This window comes from Citrus clementina, unplaced genomic scaffold, assembly GCF_000493195.1.
Source record: "Citrus clementina cultivar Clemenules unplaced genomic scaffold, Citrus_clementina_v1.0 scaffold_9, whole genome shotgun sequence".
Taxonomy (NCBI): domain Eukaryota; kingdom Viridiplantae; phylum Streptophyta; class Magnoliopsida; order Sapindales; family Rutaceae; genus Citrus; species Citrus x clementina.
This window is the reverse complement of record NW_006261964.1, coordinates 3,896,406-3,914,508: the sequence shown is the minus strand read 5'-3', so window position 1 is coordinate 3,914,508 and position 18,103 is coordinate 3,896,406. Positions and strand designations below refer to the sequence as shown.

At 33.6% G+C, this 18,103-nt stretch overlaps 1 protein-coding gene and 1 pseudogene across 1 annotated transcript; one reads left to right on the top strand and one right to left on the bottom strand.

The window, feature by feature from the left end:
* The first annotated feature begins 1,119 nt into the window (after positions 1-1,119).
* LOC18032560 lies at positions 1,120-2,946 on the top strand (annotated as a pseudogene).
* A 543-nt stretch (positions 2,947-3,489) lies between these two features.
* LOC18032443 (DExH-box ATP-dependent RNA helicase DExH16, mitochondrial) lies at positions 3,490-10,495 on the bottom strand. The gene is given in 17 exon segments (XM_006419929.2): positions 3,490-3,541; positions 3,543-3,624; positions 3,712-3,803; positions 4,284-4,400; positions 4,483-4,528; positions 4,820-4,884; positions 5,022-5,087; positions 6,155-6,235; positions 6,415-6,527; positions 7,067-7,235; positions 7,761-7,838; positions 8,313-8,435; positions 8,575-8,715; positions 9,235-9,425; positions 9,562-9,683; positions 9,951-10,074; positions 10,355-10,495. Coding segments are annotated over 17 exon segments (1,707 nt in total). The 5' UTR covers positions 10,419-10,495; the 3' UTR covers positions 3,490-3,508.
* Positions 10,496-18,103: the final 7,608 nt, after the last annotated feature.

Sequence of the window (18,103 nt, the reverse complement as noted above, 5' to 3'; positions counted from 1 at the left end):
AATTATTTTAAACACTCATATAGTAAACTCATTATTCAACATATAATAATTTATTTTTAACATCTTAAAAAATACTTCATTTGAACATGCAACATAATATTTTAAACTATTTTGAAGACAAAATATTTATAAGCCTTACATTTTTTAAGAAATAAAATTAACTGAAATTATAGTAAAAGTGCTCTTTTTTTTTTTATCTTTGATTTTAAAAAATAAATAAAACCACTCTAAACCTATTAACCCAGTAAACATCTTCTTCTTCTTCTTTTTTGTGTCACATGACAATTTATTTTTCAATTGTCACTGGGGTAGTGAAAGTTTATATATCTTGATCTTAAAGAATTTTTAGGAGAAGAATTAATATGGAATACATTCTTTATTTTATGACAACTAATAAGTAAAATTATTTTTAAAAAATTGTTTAAAACTTAGACTTAATTCTATTGTTGCAAGCTATATTTCTTAAAAATTTTCTTTGAACGTGCTGAATTTGAATGATTTAAGTAGAGATTTTTTTTTTTTGGATTTTAAAGAGTGTACAAAGTAAAAATTAAAATTTTAAATTTAGTATATGTGTGTATAGAATAATAGAGTGTTCAAAACAATTTTTATAATGCAAATAACCCTACCCATAGTTCAACAGTAAGAGCTGCCTCATAATTTCTTTACATTACTTTGCTTTAATTATTTTAAAAATTTTAACTATAAAAATTCGGAAATTTAATTCTATTATTTTTTTGAAGTAATTCTAATAGTTAGTCTCACCTTAATTTACAAAAAGTTTACAATATTTTAATTTATAATAATATTATGCTTACTTAGTGGAAATATTTATTCCTGTAACATTAATAAGTTATTGTCACATGTATAAAATTAATTAATTTTATTAGTGATTATTAACATATAATTTTTATTATTCAATTAATAAATGCACATAAGATACTAGATGAGGTTTTGTCATCATTAATATGTATCCTTTTTTTTTTTTTTTCAATATATACCAATCACAAGTTTTTCGGGGATGATATTGCTATGATTCTAAAATTAAGGAAAAAGGAAAATTGTTGATGTCTAAATACAAAATCTCCTTTATTACAAGGAACACATTTAAGCCCCCAGTAATGTGATTAATTGGGTACAAATTCCGGTTGGTTCAGTTCTCCGTTTGTTTTGTTCGTTTTAAATGAGCAATCCAAAACGCGACGGTCCAAAACTTCAAACCGGCCGGCGGCCGCTCACTGAAAATGCCACCAAAACACGATATTTGGAAGCTATTGTCACAATCCCATTTACAAAAGCATCACAAAATCAATCCTTTGGGTTGCTTATTATGCAATCGTCATTGCATCACCAACGAGTTAACCGAGCTACCTAGTTGGCTCAAATTCTTTGACACCCAAAGCCCAGATGAGGATTTTGTCATCCCTTCACTTGCCAGTTGGGTTGAGAGTCTTAAACTGAACGAACAAAGTAGAATTTCCAGCCATGCACTGAGTGAAGACCATGAAACTGATGTAGATAAAGTTAGCGAAATTCTCAGGAAGCGTTACCCCTCACCTGATAAAGTTGTTGAAGCGTTAAAGTGGTATGGTGTGAGTGTATCAAACAGTTTGGTTGAGCAAATATTGAGCTGATTTAGCAATGACTGGACTCCAGCTTTTGCTTCACTTGGGCAAAAACACAAACAGGTTATATGCACACGCCAGAAACGTATAACGCAATGGTTGAGGCATTAGGAAAATCAAAGAAGTTTGGTCTTATGTGGGAATTAGTTAAAGAAATTGATGAGTTAAGTAATGGGTATGTTTCATTGGCTGCAATGAGTACGGTTATGAGGAGGCTGGTAAGAGGCGGTGATGATGCAATTGAGGATTTTAGAGGAACCAAAAAATATGGAGTCCAAAAGGATACAAGGGCAATGAGCGTATTAATGGATACATTGGTAAAAAGGAACAGTGTTGCGCATGCTTATAAAGTGTTCCTTAAGTTCAAAGATTGCATATCTTTGAGTTCTCAAATTTTTGATGTTTTGATACATGGATGGTGCAAAACTAGGAGGTCAGACTATGCTCAGAAAGCTATGAAAGAGATGTTTCAACACGGATTTAGCCCCGATGGAGTTTCTTATACTTGCTTCATTGAGCATTATTGTCGCGAAAAGGATTTTCGTAAAGTTGATTATACTTTGAAAGAGATGCAAGAAAAAGGGTGCAAGCCAAGTGTTATTACTTGTACCATTGTTCTGCATGCGTTGGAGAAAGCAAAGCAGATATATGAAGCATTGAAGGTTTATGAGAAGATGAAAAGTGATGACTGCTTAACCGATACTTCGTTTTATAGTTCATTGATCTTCATTTTGAGTAAAGCTGTAAGGGTTAAAGGGTGCTAATGAGATATTTGAAGATATGAAAAAGCAGGGAATAGTTTTTGATTTATAATACGATGATTTCTTCTGCTTGTGTGCGTTCGGAGGAGGGGAATGCATTAAAATTGCGTCAAAAGATAGAGGAGGATTCATGCAAGCCTGATTGTGAGACTCATGCACGGTTGTTGAAGATGTGCTGTCATAAGAAGAGGATGAAGGTGTTTTAACTTCTTGTTAACTCACATGTTTAAGAATGATGTGAGTATGGGATGCTAGTACTTAATCTTATGCGAGGTTGGCGTGTGGGCTAATTGAGAGCGGGAAAGTTGAACCGGCTGGCTTTCTCATTTTTTGAAGAAATGTTGTCAAAGGGAATAGTTCCGCAGGAAAGCACACACAAGATGTTGGCGGAGGAACTTGAGAAGAAAAGCTTGGGGAATGCAAAGGAACGAATTGACGAGTTGTTGACACATGCAACTGAGCAAAGGACATTTTAACGGTTACTTTTAGAATTCCTGTTGAGGTATTACAGTTCAATTTGATTCTGATTGCTATTCGTTTCCTTGAGTTCTTTGTAGTTGTTGGATACGATGATTTGAGCAACAGTTTCTATCACATTTCAGGAGCAATTTCAGCTTGAGCAATGTAAGCGTCCAACAATTGGGATGCTATTTCAGAAATAACTTTATAACATCTGTAAGTCTAAGTTACTGTAACAAACAGGAGGATTGATGTTTTTTAACAAACACAATTAAGAGAAGCCAACGTGGTGGAGAACAGACCCGGATGAATCGAATCAATCACATTAATTGGGTTAAAATTTGGATCGGTTCAGTTCACCCTTTGATTGAAAAAGAGGTAGGCATCGGTTCGCTTTTCTTTAATGGAACTGCGCCGAACTATATTACAGTTCATCGGTTCGATTTGCTTCATTTGGGTAAGTACGAACTAAATAAAGAATCAATTAGGTCATCTTCGATTCAGCTCAAAGTTAAGAAATTATAAATGAATTTCTTTCGACACATGACTGAAAAAGGATTTGAAAGTTGGCCCAATAAATTTTTTAAATAAATTTTGATTTTATTTGACTAAAAATAAAATTATATTGATAATATCATCTGACATTTAGCAAAAAATATTATCTCATAGATATTGTTTAACATCTCGAGACAACAGCAGAGTTTAATTTAGGTCGTGGCGTTACTTTCTTTACCCTCGGCTTCTGCCACCCGAGCCTCTCGAGAAATTCCTCAATCAACCTACAGCTCGGAATTAGAACACAATGAGACATGAAGCTATATGAAAAAAGGCCGGTTATGAGCACAGAGACCCTAAAATGAACTCACATGCTGCAGATAGCCTTCTGTGAAGCTGCCAGCTCACGATCCGGGAACGATTCTTCCAACCGGAAACTCAGCCACACGTAGAGATCCAAGACCTTTGGTAGTCACACCAACAATAAAATACAATAACAGAAAACGAACTCAACATATTATCAGACAAACTAAGTGTTCTCTTCAGAAAAACCATTTAACTACATCTTCCTATCATGGCAGTAAGCAAAAATACAGAATTCTAGGTAACTCATCCCCTGCTCCTTCCTTATTCAGTCTTGTATCTTTCCCTAGACTCAAACCACAACAGTTATATAATTTTTATTCCGATCAATAAATACTATCTTCCAAATTTTACTAGCATTAACAAATTTGCAAATAACTTATTTTTAACTTTTACCAATAATCCTTTTCACCAGTAATTCTGTACCAGAAAAATCCAACTTCAGAAATTTTGCTTGGTTTTTCAGTTTCTCTAATGAGCTAAAAAATTTGCCACCTCTATCCTTCAAAGATAATACTTGTCCTACCTCAAACTAAAGAGTATAGATAACGCTTTAAAACAAAAAGTCAAAAAGCCCAACCTTGTGAATAGATTCAAGCTCCCTAAGTGCAGCCTGTGTTTTTGGCACCTGAAGTGTACCTGGTGTAAATATTTCTCGAAGCTGGACAATCCCTTTCTTTGAATAATTTGTTGCAAACTGATCCATCAAAACAGCTAGATCATATTAGTTGCCTCATCCAAAATGAAAAGATACTATTGTGTTTGAAAGCTACATATACCTGTGTGAGTCCCTGAGATGAAATGTCGTCATTCATATCAACTGGACTGCACATCAAAAGTATTAATTAATTTGAAACTGACATTTTTAGAGATATTTGGCAAGAGCATCCAGTAAGTTTTCTGGTCATACAATGCCCTAAAATAATATGCTCAATCTGTTTCTCCATGAAGAAAAGGTTTCGATCAACAGGAAATTTTCCATTGAACAAACACATGGAAAACACAAAGCCATGGACCGTAATTTCCTTTCCAGTACTTTCCTTGGGACAGCATAACTCAAGCACAAATTGTTATGTGAACAAGCTTCAAGTCATTTAGGGTCATAACTAACGTTACCTGATACAGAAAAGGTACTTTTCATGCAACCGAAGGGGCAACTGATCAATAACAGTAGCAACTTTCTGATGAAAACAAACTATAATCAGTTCTTGTATTAAAGAAGACATAAGACCAATAATAGCCTAAAAGCATGAGTTGAATAGCTGTCAACGAGCAAGATAGAAAAAGCACAAAATTTTAGGAAGGGAAAAAAAAATACCAATACTTCTTCACAATTGGCAAAGAAATAGTTCTCGGATAATTTAGCATTCTCAAGGAAATGCTCCTGCCAACACACATAAAAAGCATGTCAAACAATTTTATGTCAAGGGATAAAAGGAAGCCAATGAACATAAATATTTGAAGACATTTTAGTATAAGGTTGTGCATCAACAAATTTCACAATTTGACAAAACAAATACTTCTGTGATATTAAAATGATTGACTTAGAAATTAAACAACTATATACCATGACTTCCAACAGTGACCAAGATAAATTGTTTTACTCAATCAAGACAAACTAAGTTTCAATCAGAAATGAAAACTGCAGCAGAAAATAAAGGTAACTGACAGCATCAAATTACTCTTTGACATCACTCAATGAGTAAAAAGGACCTTTCAGGCTTGATCAATTGCACAAAGGGGTGATAATTGGTTGCTATGATGTTCCAATAGATTCTAATTGAGAACCATGTATATTAAATTTCTCTGTCAATATTTTTTGAGCATCACAAATATAGTTAATGAAAACCGTTGTGATTACTTTTGATCACTTGAGGCAATTAAAAAAAATTGGCTTTATTTCTCTTTCTGGCTTCTAAATATGTCACTAACATCCTGGAAACGAAAATAATGTAGCAGATAGCTCTCTCCAACACTGAATGGTTCATGTCTCCCTCTGTCCCTAAGTGCCTAGGTTCAACTTTTCTTTCTCTATCTCTTCTCTCTCAGATGCATGCATGCATACACTGCAATTTTGATAATCTATAGAGAAGAAAAAGTACATGAAGAACACATAAGCACATATAGTCATCTTCTAATGAGAGAAGACAAACTCCAACGTACTAAAGGAGAAAAAACTCTGCATCGGAGTATGTGATTTTCTTGTCTTTTGGATTGGTCCTCAGTTCATAAAATGAGGGTTTCCTCATTTAAAGATGACTACTCACACGAACTCCAAAAGCAAAACGACAAAAAAAAACACTAGATTGGAGTGTATCTTCTCATCTTTAGGTTACTCCTCACTTTAGTAAAAAGATGGTTTCCTCATTACAAGATAACAAGCATAGAGATTAACAGATACAGATTGATAGACAAAATAAAGCTAATTGTGAAAGTCATGAAATAACCTACCAATATTCCATAGAGGCTGCTGTCTGGATGGAGTCGTGAATACATGTAAATCAGGTCAAAATTAGGAAATAGTCCAGCAGACTGCATTGCAAAAGTTACTGTGGTTTTAGCACACAAGCATAAGGAAAGCATGATGCAAAACAACCTATCAGAATTAACAAGCCAGTCATTGACTTGACAAGCTCCACCAAGATGCTTAAACACAATATATTTTCAAATGGAAACTTTGACAGTGGCTACTTCAGTAATAACATATTTACCTCTAGCATTGGTGATGGCTCTAGCAGTGATTTATGAAGCAAGGGTAGATCCTCTGAGTCTAAACATGTCACTTCACCAACAGGAAATTTTGAGCCATACCGACCTGCCCTTCCTACAACCACACCAATTAACCATCCAAAGCATCAATAAAAGATCGAACTTTATCTAAGGAAAAAATGAAAACAAGCCATCACCAAATTTCTCACCCTAGTGGTAAATATAAAATGCAGACATAATTATACACCCAAATGCAAACAGAAAAAGATGATCCTATTAACAGGATGCTCTTTTCTTCGTTTATTATCACGAGAATAATGAAAGGCATTGCTAGGAAAAAAATGTCAATGACTTCAGTCTATGCAATCCCTCCCACCCCAACCACAAACAGGAAAAAATAGACAAATAAAATAATAAGGAAGATTGAACAAGTTCTTTTGTTGGTTAAGTTGTGAATGAGAAGCTGATGCCAACGAGCTGCAGATCACCAAAGAGGTAAATGGAAAATAATGTTAACTTCACACCAAAATATGTCATTCGCTTTGCTTCCCATTTTAGATCAAGTAAAGAATCTAATTGGAATTTTACAGAAATATAAAAAAGCTCTAACAATTGTGGTACTTAATAAGCTCACCAACAGAAATAACAACAAACCTGCAATTTGTTTGACCTCCGGTACAGTAAGATCTCGCAACTCGACACCGTCAAATTTTTTCATTGTTGAAAATATGATCCTAGAAATGTTCAAGTTAAGACCCATGCCAATGGCATCACTGGCCACAAGAACATCAAACTCACTGCTTGCGTCATTGAATCTTGTTGCCTGCAATGCTAAGGAACATATTAACTCAGCCAATCATTTATATAAATCAATCACAGACACAACTGTAAGAACTCCAGAATTTGAAGGTGCATAGTATAGTTTGGAGGCAACCAGAGCTCCATGTATTTTATTGAGAGGGAGAGAGATGAGAAAAGGTCCAGTCCATCCAGGGGATAAATCAATAGGAAATGCTATTTGCTTTCTTTGTAAGAATAACAATTCACTTCTATGAAATGAAAGAGTTTCACAGAAATCGTCTTGATCAGTGGATATCATTTAGAAATAGGAAGAAGTGTTAATAGAAGCAAAATAAAGAAAACAATAACACAAAAAAGTACCAGTCTTCACCAAGCCAAAGCGAAAGTAATTACAAAATTTTGGTTTAGAGGGTGGGGGGAAGGGAAGGGAAAGGAAAATTGAGTGGATTGAAAGTCAACAACATTATGGGCAAAATTCATCTTCAAAAACAAAATATAAGCTGAACAAGATAAGTAACACTTTCCAAAAGCAGTGTAGAATTTTTACCTGTCTAGTACGGGTCTCTGGCGGCAGTGAACCATAAACAATAGAACAAAGATGCTTCCCCCTACTTTCGATAGCTTTCTAACAAATAGTACATGGGTAAACATTTTGAAAAGTTAGTCTACAAAATAGAAGGGTTTTGCATTACATTTGTAGTTTATAAGCAGAACATAGAAAAAGAGATAACCAGACACTCATTCCCAATGACCAACCCAAGAAGAAAAGCTTTCCCATCCTTATCATTAACATGAACTTTAGGACATTTAAGTATAAAAGTTGAAAAAAGAAAAATTCCCTTTCCCTGAACGAGATAGCTTTTGTGCATCTAGGAAAGTTCCATAGTTGCTAGAAATTGTGTAGCTAATGCAAAAAGAAAAATAACCGTTTGTGTGAAAGCAAATTCAGCTCAGTTTTAACTTTAGCTTATTATCAAGTAAAAGAATGTGAGATAAGAAAGAGAATAATCAGGCATTGTGGTTGAGAAAACAAGATGTAGAATGATGAAGATGCAAGCAAGAGAACAGAAAAGAAAGCAACAGAATACTTATTTCTGACCTTCAGTCTATATATCTCATGGCGTGAAAAAGTTACAATGCAGTCGCCTGTTTGTATGTTAGAAAAGGATCCAAGAGGTACATTCAATGGTACAAGAGGCGAAAGTCGTTCATAGGATTGAACCTAGAAATCAAATGAAGCAAATAGTTCAGGAAAGGAGCCTTTGATGGAACAAGAGATGGCATGAATATTGCCTTCATAACTAAACAAGAGGAGAAAAAAAAAACCCTTGACCAAAGAAAATCTAGAACAAGTTCATTACCTTGACATCATCACCAGTTACTTGAAGTATTTGCTGAATAAGAGGAACAGCAGCTGGATCTCCACAAAGGTGAAGTTCATTAGCACAGATTCCCAATAGAGCACGTGTAAAAGAAAAGCCCCTTGTTTTACACCCCAACATCTGGACAGGAGGAGAGAGAGAAGACATGAAAGATATGAAATATAATGATAAAGAGAAGTGCACAATAAGCCTGATAAACTAATGACATGAGGATTAACTGAAAAATTGTACTTCTCTAAAACAAAATTGAATTTGGTAACCATAACGGCAATCAAATCCAAATATTTACAATAAATACGTATAAGACTAAAATTTGGTCCAAATTTTCTATCAGCAATGTAAACCTATTGCTTCAGAACTCTGCTTCGAGTCAAGCTTGGTTTCTAAACTCGTCTTATACAGGTTCTATGCTGCCTGACTACAAACTTGTTATTATCAACTCAAAAGGAAAGAAAAAATATTTTATGTTGGAAGAATCAGATTATACTACAAGATACCTGATCTCCAACATATTTAACAACTTTCAAAAACAACTTTATCAGCCTAACAGAATAATGCCAACTTTAACAAGAGCAGATATGCCTAATGAGAAAGAAAAAGAAAATGATGTAAAAACTTTTATATAAGCTATAATCATGCCTGAATTTCATCGATAACAGCACAGTCATAATCAGAAACAACATCAGCCATCTCAACTGTTACAGCCCTGTGTTTTGCACCATCAACTTCCTCTCTTTCTTGACCTGTAATCAAATCACAAGAAACGTTTGCCTTGTTCAACCGTTTTGCCACTTCCCATGCCAACAATCTCAAAGGTCCACAATATATGCCTGCAAAATGGCAGAAAATTAATGCAACTATTGGATCATTTTTTTAATAGCTATTTTACCCATCTCTCAATGTTAACCTATAAATCTAAAAACAAATGATATTTAAAATGTGGTAAATTAAGCATTAAGAACATACCAGAAGAACTTGACTCAAGTCGACTCAGAGCTTGATGTGTTTTACCACTATTTGTAGGTCCCACGTGCAGAATCACCTTGCGCACTTTTTTGCGAGCAAGTGGATACCACGTATGAGGACGGCTAGCATTACATGAAAAAATAACAATGATAATAACAACAACAATAATAATAATAATCAGGATTATGCCCAAAGGGCTATGAATATTTCTTGATAGATATTTATAAAGCAAAATTAACTATTGCAAAAATTTTAATCCTTTATGAAAATGAGATGTGATATCACTTTAACCAAACATATCTTACTAATTGCTTCGGATACGATATACGAAGTAAAATAAAATCACATATCCAGCCTTAAAAAATTAAAGTAAGGGGCATATTTCTTACGTGAGGTCGGTAAAATCAAACTTCTTCATGCCACTGCCACTGCAGTAACTCCTTATAATGACATCAACACTAGCAAAAGCTCCAATGATCTTTTCAGAATTTAGGCTAAATGGCTCCACATTATCTGCCAGACATTCACATTTGAAAAAAAAAAAAAAAACACAACTCAAAAGATTAAAAAGATCATAAAATACAAGGACCTGTTACAAAACACATAAAACCTCAAGCTCGCTTAGCTGATTCTAACAGTCTTCAATATCTCTTAAATGTGGCATGTCCATTGCAAATTCGATAAAATAAATACGCAAATCCTAAATATCCTAATACATGAGTCCAAAATAAAATTGAATTGTCACAACTTTCTTAGTAACCAAAATAATGAGTAAAAAAGAATAATTTTTAACCTCGAAGAATGCGAGGAATCCCCAAAGCTGAAGCCTTCCGATTTCGAAGAAGTAAAAGGGCCATTCTTTGTCTCTCTCTCTTTCTCTCTCGGCTTGTTGTTGTTGTTGTTGTTGTTGTTTTCGTTTTTGGTTTTTGGAAAACGAGAATTTAATTAATTAAAGAAAATTAAGAGCTATTATGATTAAAGAAAAAAAAGAAAAAGATTGAAATTGTGGGACGACGAAGTCGAAGGACGCCATTCGGCAGATGAAAGAACCCGACTTCCTCTCTCTGATGCGAAAGTGGAACTCATTGCTTCAACTCAAAAACGAAAAATTCAAGCATACGCTGAACGGCATCGACTTGATACACGTCGCAATTCGGATTGTTGATGACGCTGCTGCTGCTGCTGCTGCTACTACTACTACTACTATAATAATAATAATAATAATAATAATGTAATGTGATGATTAATTTTATTTTTATTTATTTAGGGGTTTATTTAGGGTTTTACTCACGAGTGTGCTAAGAAAAATTAGAGGTGCATGCAGCAACCAGCACGCATTTACGATCTCTCATTAAAGAGTGCTGTTGTCTAGTAGTTGTCGTTTGTGTTAGCTTTGGGACATGGATCGGCCCAATAAAACTTGGGGCAACACACGGGCCTCCAATTATTTTGTCTCAAATTTAGCCTTCAGCGCATAGGTTCGAGCCCAATCCCTCTGCAAGAATATTGTTGAAATTATGCGTTAATTCTTGGAAGCGTCGCATGGTAATATCATCAAATCAATACCCATTTAACATGAATGTTTTTTCTAAATATCGTTAAGTGCCAAATATAGTACTATAGTCTACAGTTGAAACCAAAGTCTCTCTTTGGATTTTTATTTTTATTTTTTATGTTTATGTTTATTTAATTTACCTATTCATTGTTTTAGTTTTCTTCCTTGTACAATATATCTCGTTTTGTTCTATTGTTGTTGCTGTTGAATGTTGGTTGGTTTTAAACCAAAGTGTCTTTTATGCTACCATGGCCAACTTCATACTTTTAAGCTCCCCTTTTTAGAGAAACTATTAATTCTGACAGGACGAATTCAGTACCCAATGGGAGAAAGAAATAATTGTTTTCCGTGGGATGGTACTGGTAGCTTTAAATTTCCGAAAATGAAACTGACACACTCAAGCCATTTAAAGCTCAATAACTACCCAGATAGTTGGGCCTTGATATTGATATGGATGAATCATGAATTCGCAGCTTCACTTCACATGTTGGGTGTAAAATTATTGCGAGATCGCGACGCAGTGACAGCAAATTGAGCTTTACATATCAACGCACCGCAGCAATAAATGCTTTGCTTGAGAGCCTCAGCTTCTTCATGGTAGTAGGGAAACACTTCGAAAATATTAACATAAAAAGCTCTCCGTGATTTGATGGGGCAACCGCAATACGGAAGGCGATAGTATAGTGATAAAATCATATAATGCTGAGAATATGAATGAAAGAAAATTAGTGACAGCCACACGTATGTCAAAACAAGTGGTGAGTGTCTCTTCTGACCCATTTTGAACATCGTGATGTGCACTTCTAGTCATCATATGATCACATCCACAACCGTGTTTTTCACACCCTTAATCAATCATAATCTTGTTTATTTCAATTTGATTAATCCTTAAAACTCCTCCATTTGACTATCCTTAATCCATTTAAGGGTTCAGTTACGTTGGAGAATACCTCCTAGAATCGTTGGATGCATTTTTTTATAATTATTTTAAATTTAACTATATATATCCAACAATTTTGGAGGCTGTTGTAGGCCAATGTAACATATGCCTCTGTTTAAATGGTTATGTTATAACACAATCAAAATATTTTATTATAGAATTAACTGAATCTACTTTTAAATGTTTAGATGAACATTTTTTTTCTCTATCATAAAATTTAATTAGAAGAACTGAATAAGGTGAATGTAAATTGGTATAACGCTTTTACGTTTGAGTCATAAGAAAAAAAAAAAGTTAAATAGTAAATACAGCAAAGATTGAAGTGATAACAATGAGATTTCGATAGCTTTCTTTTGCCAACATTGCAATCAAAGTAGCATTGATTAAAATAAATTTGTCCTTCCACGTTTTAAGCCGTGTGGTCCAAACTACAAACATTCCCTTAATTTCTGACCACTTATAATGAGCTATATGGTTATTGACCCTCTTTTTGAGGAAGGAAATATAACTTACTATACACAGCAATGGGAAATTGTCATCAATTTCTCCAGCATGAAATCATCAGGGAAAAAAAAAAAAAAAAAAAGGAAGCCTCACAATGCATTGACAAGTATAGTGCTCAAAACAAGATTATAATATTAAAATAAGTAAAAGTGAGTGAAAAATCAATAACATAATGATAATTACATCATCAGGTTAATTGGTGCAACCTGTTTTTATTAATAATTGCACCCTTTTTTAATAGTGTAATCCTCAAAAGTGGGAACATTAATTGTGACATTTTTAATGGTTTGCACGCCGAGCCTCACACAGACATTAGGCATGAATTAGAAGGAGGCCAGTTCAATAAAATTGTGACTGTCATAAGCTTTATTATTATTATTACTATTATGATCATTATCTTTATCATGGCTGATTAGATTTTTTTTTCCCTTTTTATTTGATTTTGGTTTATTTTTTGAAGTCTGGATTGAACTAAATTAAAATGGGTTGGTTTAAAAAATTCTGAGTCACTTTCTGATTTGATTCAAACTAAGCGATCGCCCCAATCGAATTATATGAGATAAATTTTATTAAATATACATAACAATGATGTCTTGTCTAAAACTTTCTTGATCCTATCTAAAAATTTTTTTAGTAGGGAAACAATAGTTGTTGAAAATAAGAGTACGCATATACTTACCGTGTGTTTGATTTGAAGAAACAAAAAGAGAAGAAAGAAAAAGAGGAGGGGGGAAAAGAAATAAGGGGAGAAAGATAAATTTTTTATCCAACTAAACAATAAAAATGAGATTGAACATTTTTTTCTCTCTCTCTTTTTCCTGTTCCTCTCAATCTTCTACCATTTCTTTCAACCCAACGTAAAGGGGTAAAAATTAAAAGTACAATTACAATACATTTCTTGAAATTTTCTGAAAAAAGGAAAAAAAAAATCAATAGGCAGTACAAATGAGAGAGACAGGGCTAGTAATAGAAGTATGTGGCACCATATTTTGCGCAGGATACCGATACAGGGTAAAATAAATAGTAAAGCCGGGAGACAAAATTGTACGAACGGTAGATGAGCTAAAGACAGGGACAAGTGAAAAAAGGCATAGGCTCAGCATATGTCTTAAAACGGATAAATAAAAAAGAAAAAGAATGGGTGATGGCCGATGGGTCTCTCTCTCGAGTCTCAAATTTCAATCTTGAAATCAAGCCCCCCCCGGGAAAAGCAGAATGCAAAGAGAGAAAGAATCTCGAAGAAAATCGGCAGCTATGCTGGCTTTGCTTGGTGGCATCCTTTGACTGCCTCGTAAATCTTAAAACGATTTAGGCCTTAAGATTCACCAAAGAAACAAAAAGGAAAAGCAAAGCAAATGAAAGCAAATCTTCTTCGACTTGTTTGTTTGTGGGTGTTTGTTTTTTTTTTTTTTTTTCTTTTTCTTTTTCCAACCTTTTTTAATTTACCAGTCTAAGATTGTATTAGTGATTACATAATAATGTATTCTTTTATGGTTGTGAATCGTCATACTCATGTGAATATAGCTTTCGCGTACTGAATTCAATAATGGTCACATATTGTTCGGTTAGAATCATTACTCAAATCTTTTTTTTTTAACTGTTGAGAGCACGAGCATCATTCAAAAAAATTAGGTGGGTTAGTTTTTTTTATTTATAGTGCACAAAATCTGCTCATTTTTTTTAGAGTTCGAATTAAAATCTTAGGTAGCGTCGACACCACTACTATCATATAATTACATGAATTGATGATGCAACGGTGTTGACATCACTTGAAATTTTCTTCCCCTTTTACTTACGAAAATTAAATTTGGTCCATGGTGATATTGAGGAACAAAGCGTGATTTTGTTTGCTTTGGTTGGCACGCGGACTCAAGACTCAATATTGAACCCACCTTATTTTGTTATCTAGAACAACATGCTTTGGTCCACTTAAATCATAAGTTGTGAACCCACAATTGTGATATACATAAAATCCAAATCCTACCTTTGCTAGATGATGACGATCAAGTTGCAAAATTTTACTGTGGAAAAAAAAAAATGTTGAAGTATGTGAAGTAATTATATGGAAAAAAAAAAAAGAAAAAGAAAAAAGAGTCACATAAAATTTTGTAATAACATTCCTTCCTATATGATTGGCTTTCAATGAAACCGTCGTTGTTGGTCCATACAATTGGAAGATCCATATTCCTAATGGTATCTTCTAATTGTTCATAGTCAACAAAAGAAAAGTTAATGACAGAGGCTGGGATTTGGGTACCCTTCAAATTTTTTTCTTGTGCGAAAAGACCTTTGAGAATCAAAAAAATAAATTATGTGTTCGTTGAATCCACATGCATGATGTTCCCTTAGATACCCATTTGATGGACTGCTAGAGTTCCTTAGAAAATGGATAATTATTTGAGGATTGATGTCTTTCTTTTTGTATCCATTTGCAAAAGCTACTTCTCCATATTTGCAGTAATTATTTTCTTAAAAAAATTAGTTTTAATTTTATTTTTGGTAATAAAAAATAAAAAGGTATCTAATGCTACTAATTCATTTATATTTTCTATTATTAGATTGTACATGGTGGCACGATAAAAGAGCTTAAACAAGTCTATATTGGACTTATTAGACCCATTATTTAAATTTTAGATACAAACGGCCAATGAATTAGCACATGGCGTTTCAATAAACAAGAAAAAGCCAACAATACCCTTAATAATGGTTATATTAACAACTAATTGAGAAAGTCCAAAACTTAACACGACACGAAGCAAATAATATTGAACCAACAGAATATGTTAGACTAAACTATAAAAAAATCGAGCTCAAAACAACCACGACACAAAGCAAAACCGAGGTTACTATTAATGAAGAAAAAAAATAAAGAAAATTCAAAACAAAATAACAAACGCTCTCTGTTTTTTCCTCCTTAAAATAGTGCATGTAGTAGCAATGTGCATCAATGTTTTTAAAGAATAAAAAATGTTAGTAATATCTAATTGTAGGGCCACTTTGTTTATGCTCTTTAGATATCCGATTACCAATGATGGCCCCATTGCCCTTTAGTCTCTTTGATACAAGCCTTCACTTTACAAGTTTTCTTTGTATTATTCAATCTTATTAGCTTTATTTTTTTTATTCTTTGACCATTCTCTCCTTATTGCTTCAAATGATGATTCCATGAAGACCCACATTAGGAGAAGCAAAATAAAACATCTTCTTGTTCTAAAATTCATAAGCACATATCGATTAAATACCATTATTTCTAATGAGGTCATTGATTTTATGCTGATTAGATAACCTTGATTTGAAACAAAATGGAAGTCCACTCATGATACATGCCTAGAAAAATGGACAGCATGGTATTGTTATTACAAGTGGCCCTTTGCAACTTGTGCTTGATGCTGCTACAATTTCATAGCTTCAACAAAAAGTCCAATGGAGGACACCAACTCTCTGAACCTAAAACCTCTTGTTATCATAGTGGGATAATTCAATAATCGACGACGGACTAATGATGAAGGGGGGAAAATAACCATTGGGTTTGCCCGTAGAATTGATTGTTGACAAAAATTGTTACTAGCTTGAATTAGAGGTATATTAGAAGAATTAAAATAAATCACGTAATAGAAAATCTCAAGAGTACATTTAGTAATAATTTCATAATAATGGTAGAAAAACTGAATTGAGAGTAGTTAAGTAATTTTAATTAATAAAAAAATAAAAAGAGAAAAAAGAAAATCCAAAACTAGCACGTATGTCGAAACACAAGTATTAGCGAACTAGCAAGTTATATAAAATGCTATTATTTCAAGTTGGGTTTTTTATTTATTTTAAATTATTGGAAGAGAAAATGAAAACAAGATACCTCAAAATGGGACACTTGGGGAGACTTTAAATTATTATTATTGTTTTTTTTTTGTTCGGTAATAGGATATCAAGATAACTTTAAACAAACCTTTAATCATCTCTAATTGGGACCAACAACGGGTCATTTCTCACTATGCCAGTAAGAGCTGCACTTGGCATTAGTGGTGGTTTATGAAGTTGTAAAGGACATCCATTTGGATTCCGACTGTTGATTGTTGTTTGCTTTAATTCTGAGCCCCCATTTGGAAATGTTTCCGCCGTCAGTTCATTAAACTAATTGACCTTGAAAGATATAAAAACTCGCCCCATAATCAAAGGCTAAGCCCCGACAATCATTAGCATTGGAACCATGCCAAACATGTCAAACAGTTTCTAAAAACGCCGCGGCTTATGGACTAGTCAATGGAGATTTCAAACTTAGCATGGGCGGCGGGGCACGAGGCCTTAAGCAAGAACTTGGGGAATTTTTTGGGTAGTACCATGTGTGACCAAAACAAGGTCTTTTCATCATTGAATTAAGGACTCTTGCCCTTGTAAAGAGGCACCTAGGTGTATAAATAGAAATGGACCTATATAATGAATGAAAGATTGATGGGAGCTTCTAAGAGCTAAAGCTGTAAAAGGAAAGAAAGATTCAAGAACAAAGACGCCTTAAATTTTGGACAACTGCCTTGGTTTCTAGAAACCAAAAAATTACCTCCAATTTGCTCTTAACAAATAACAACATTCCCTGCATTCCTTGGCACCCCATCCATAAATATACATTGCTTCATATTGCCAACAGAAAAATAAAAAAATATAGACAAATCAAAATAAAATAAAACACAATTTTTTTGTTGAATCCTACTATTGTACACAATACAGCATTGTTTAGTACTATGCCCCCAAATTCCTAACTCTTATTAGTCTCTTATCTTTCAAAAATCTAAATTTTTTTTTTTTTTACCTTATATTCAAATTTTTTGTTGTCGATCTTTAAAAATTCATTCTTGACCCCTAACTTATGATATATTATAAATAATTCTTTAAATTTTAACTTATGATATATTATAAACAGAGATCAAAGTGCACTATATCAATCAATATTGTAAGCTACATAATCTATTTATTTGTGATTCCATTATATCATTTCCAAATATTGGTTACCCAAGAAAAGAATAAACTCAAAAAAAAAAGAAAAAAAAAAAAAAGAGAGAAAGTATAACAGAAACAAAATATAGTGCCGCTGCTAGACAAATATTAACATCCCCTTTATCTTTTTCCTTCTTTAACTGCTTGCTTTAACTTTGATGGAAGACCAGAAACGGGAAACAGGATGCACAGCTACCCTATACACTTTGCTGACCCTCGGGCAGCTGCCTCCTAGTCGTTTAATGTTCAACACTGCATCGAAACGACACTGCCCGTATGAAACTTCTTATTTGCAGTAGTTAAAAAAAAATGAAAAAAAAACAAGAAACCAATAAAAGAAAAAAGAAAAGCCCCCATAAGACTGAGTCTATGTCTCTCTCTGAATGCGCTTTATTCTGTTCAAATTCGATACTTTGTTTGCTGTTTACTAAGAACGAGGCTTAATCCTTTGCTTTGTTGAAAGACAAGAAGCAGGCTGCAAGCTTCATCTTTCTCTCTCTTGAAAAAACTTTCTTTATCTCTCTCTGCTGCTGCTGCTGCATTGTCTTGTTCTACCT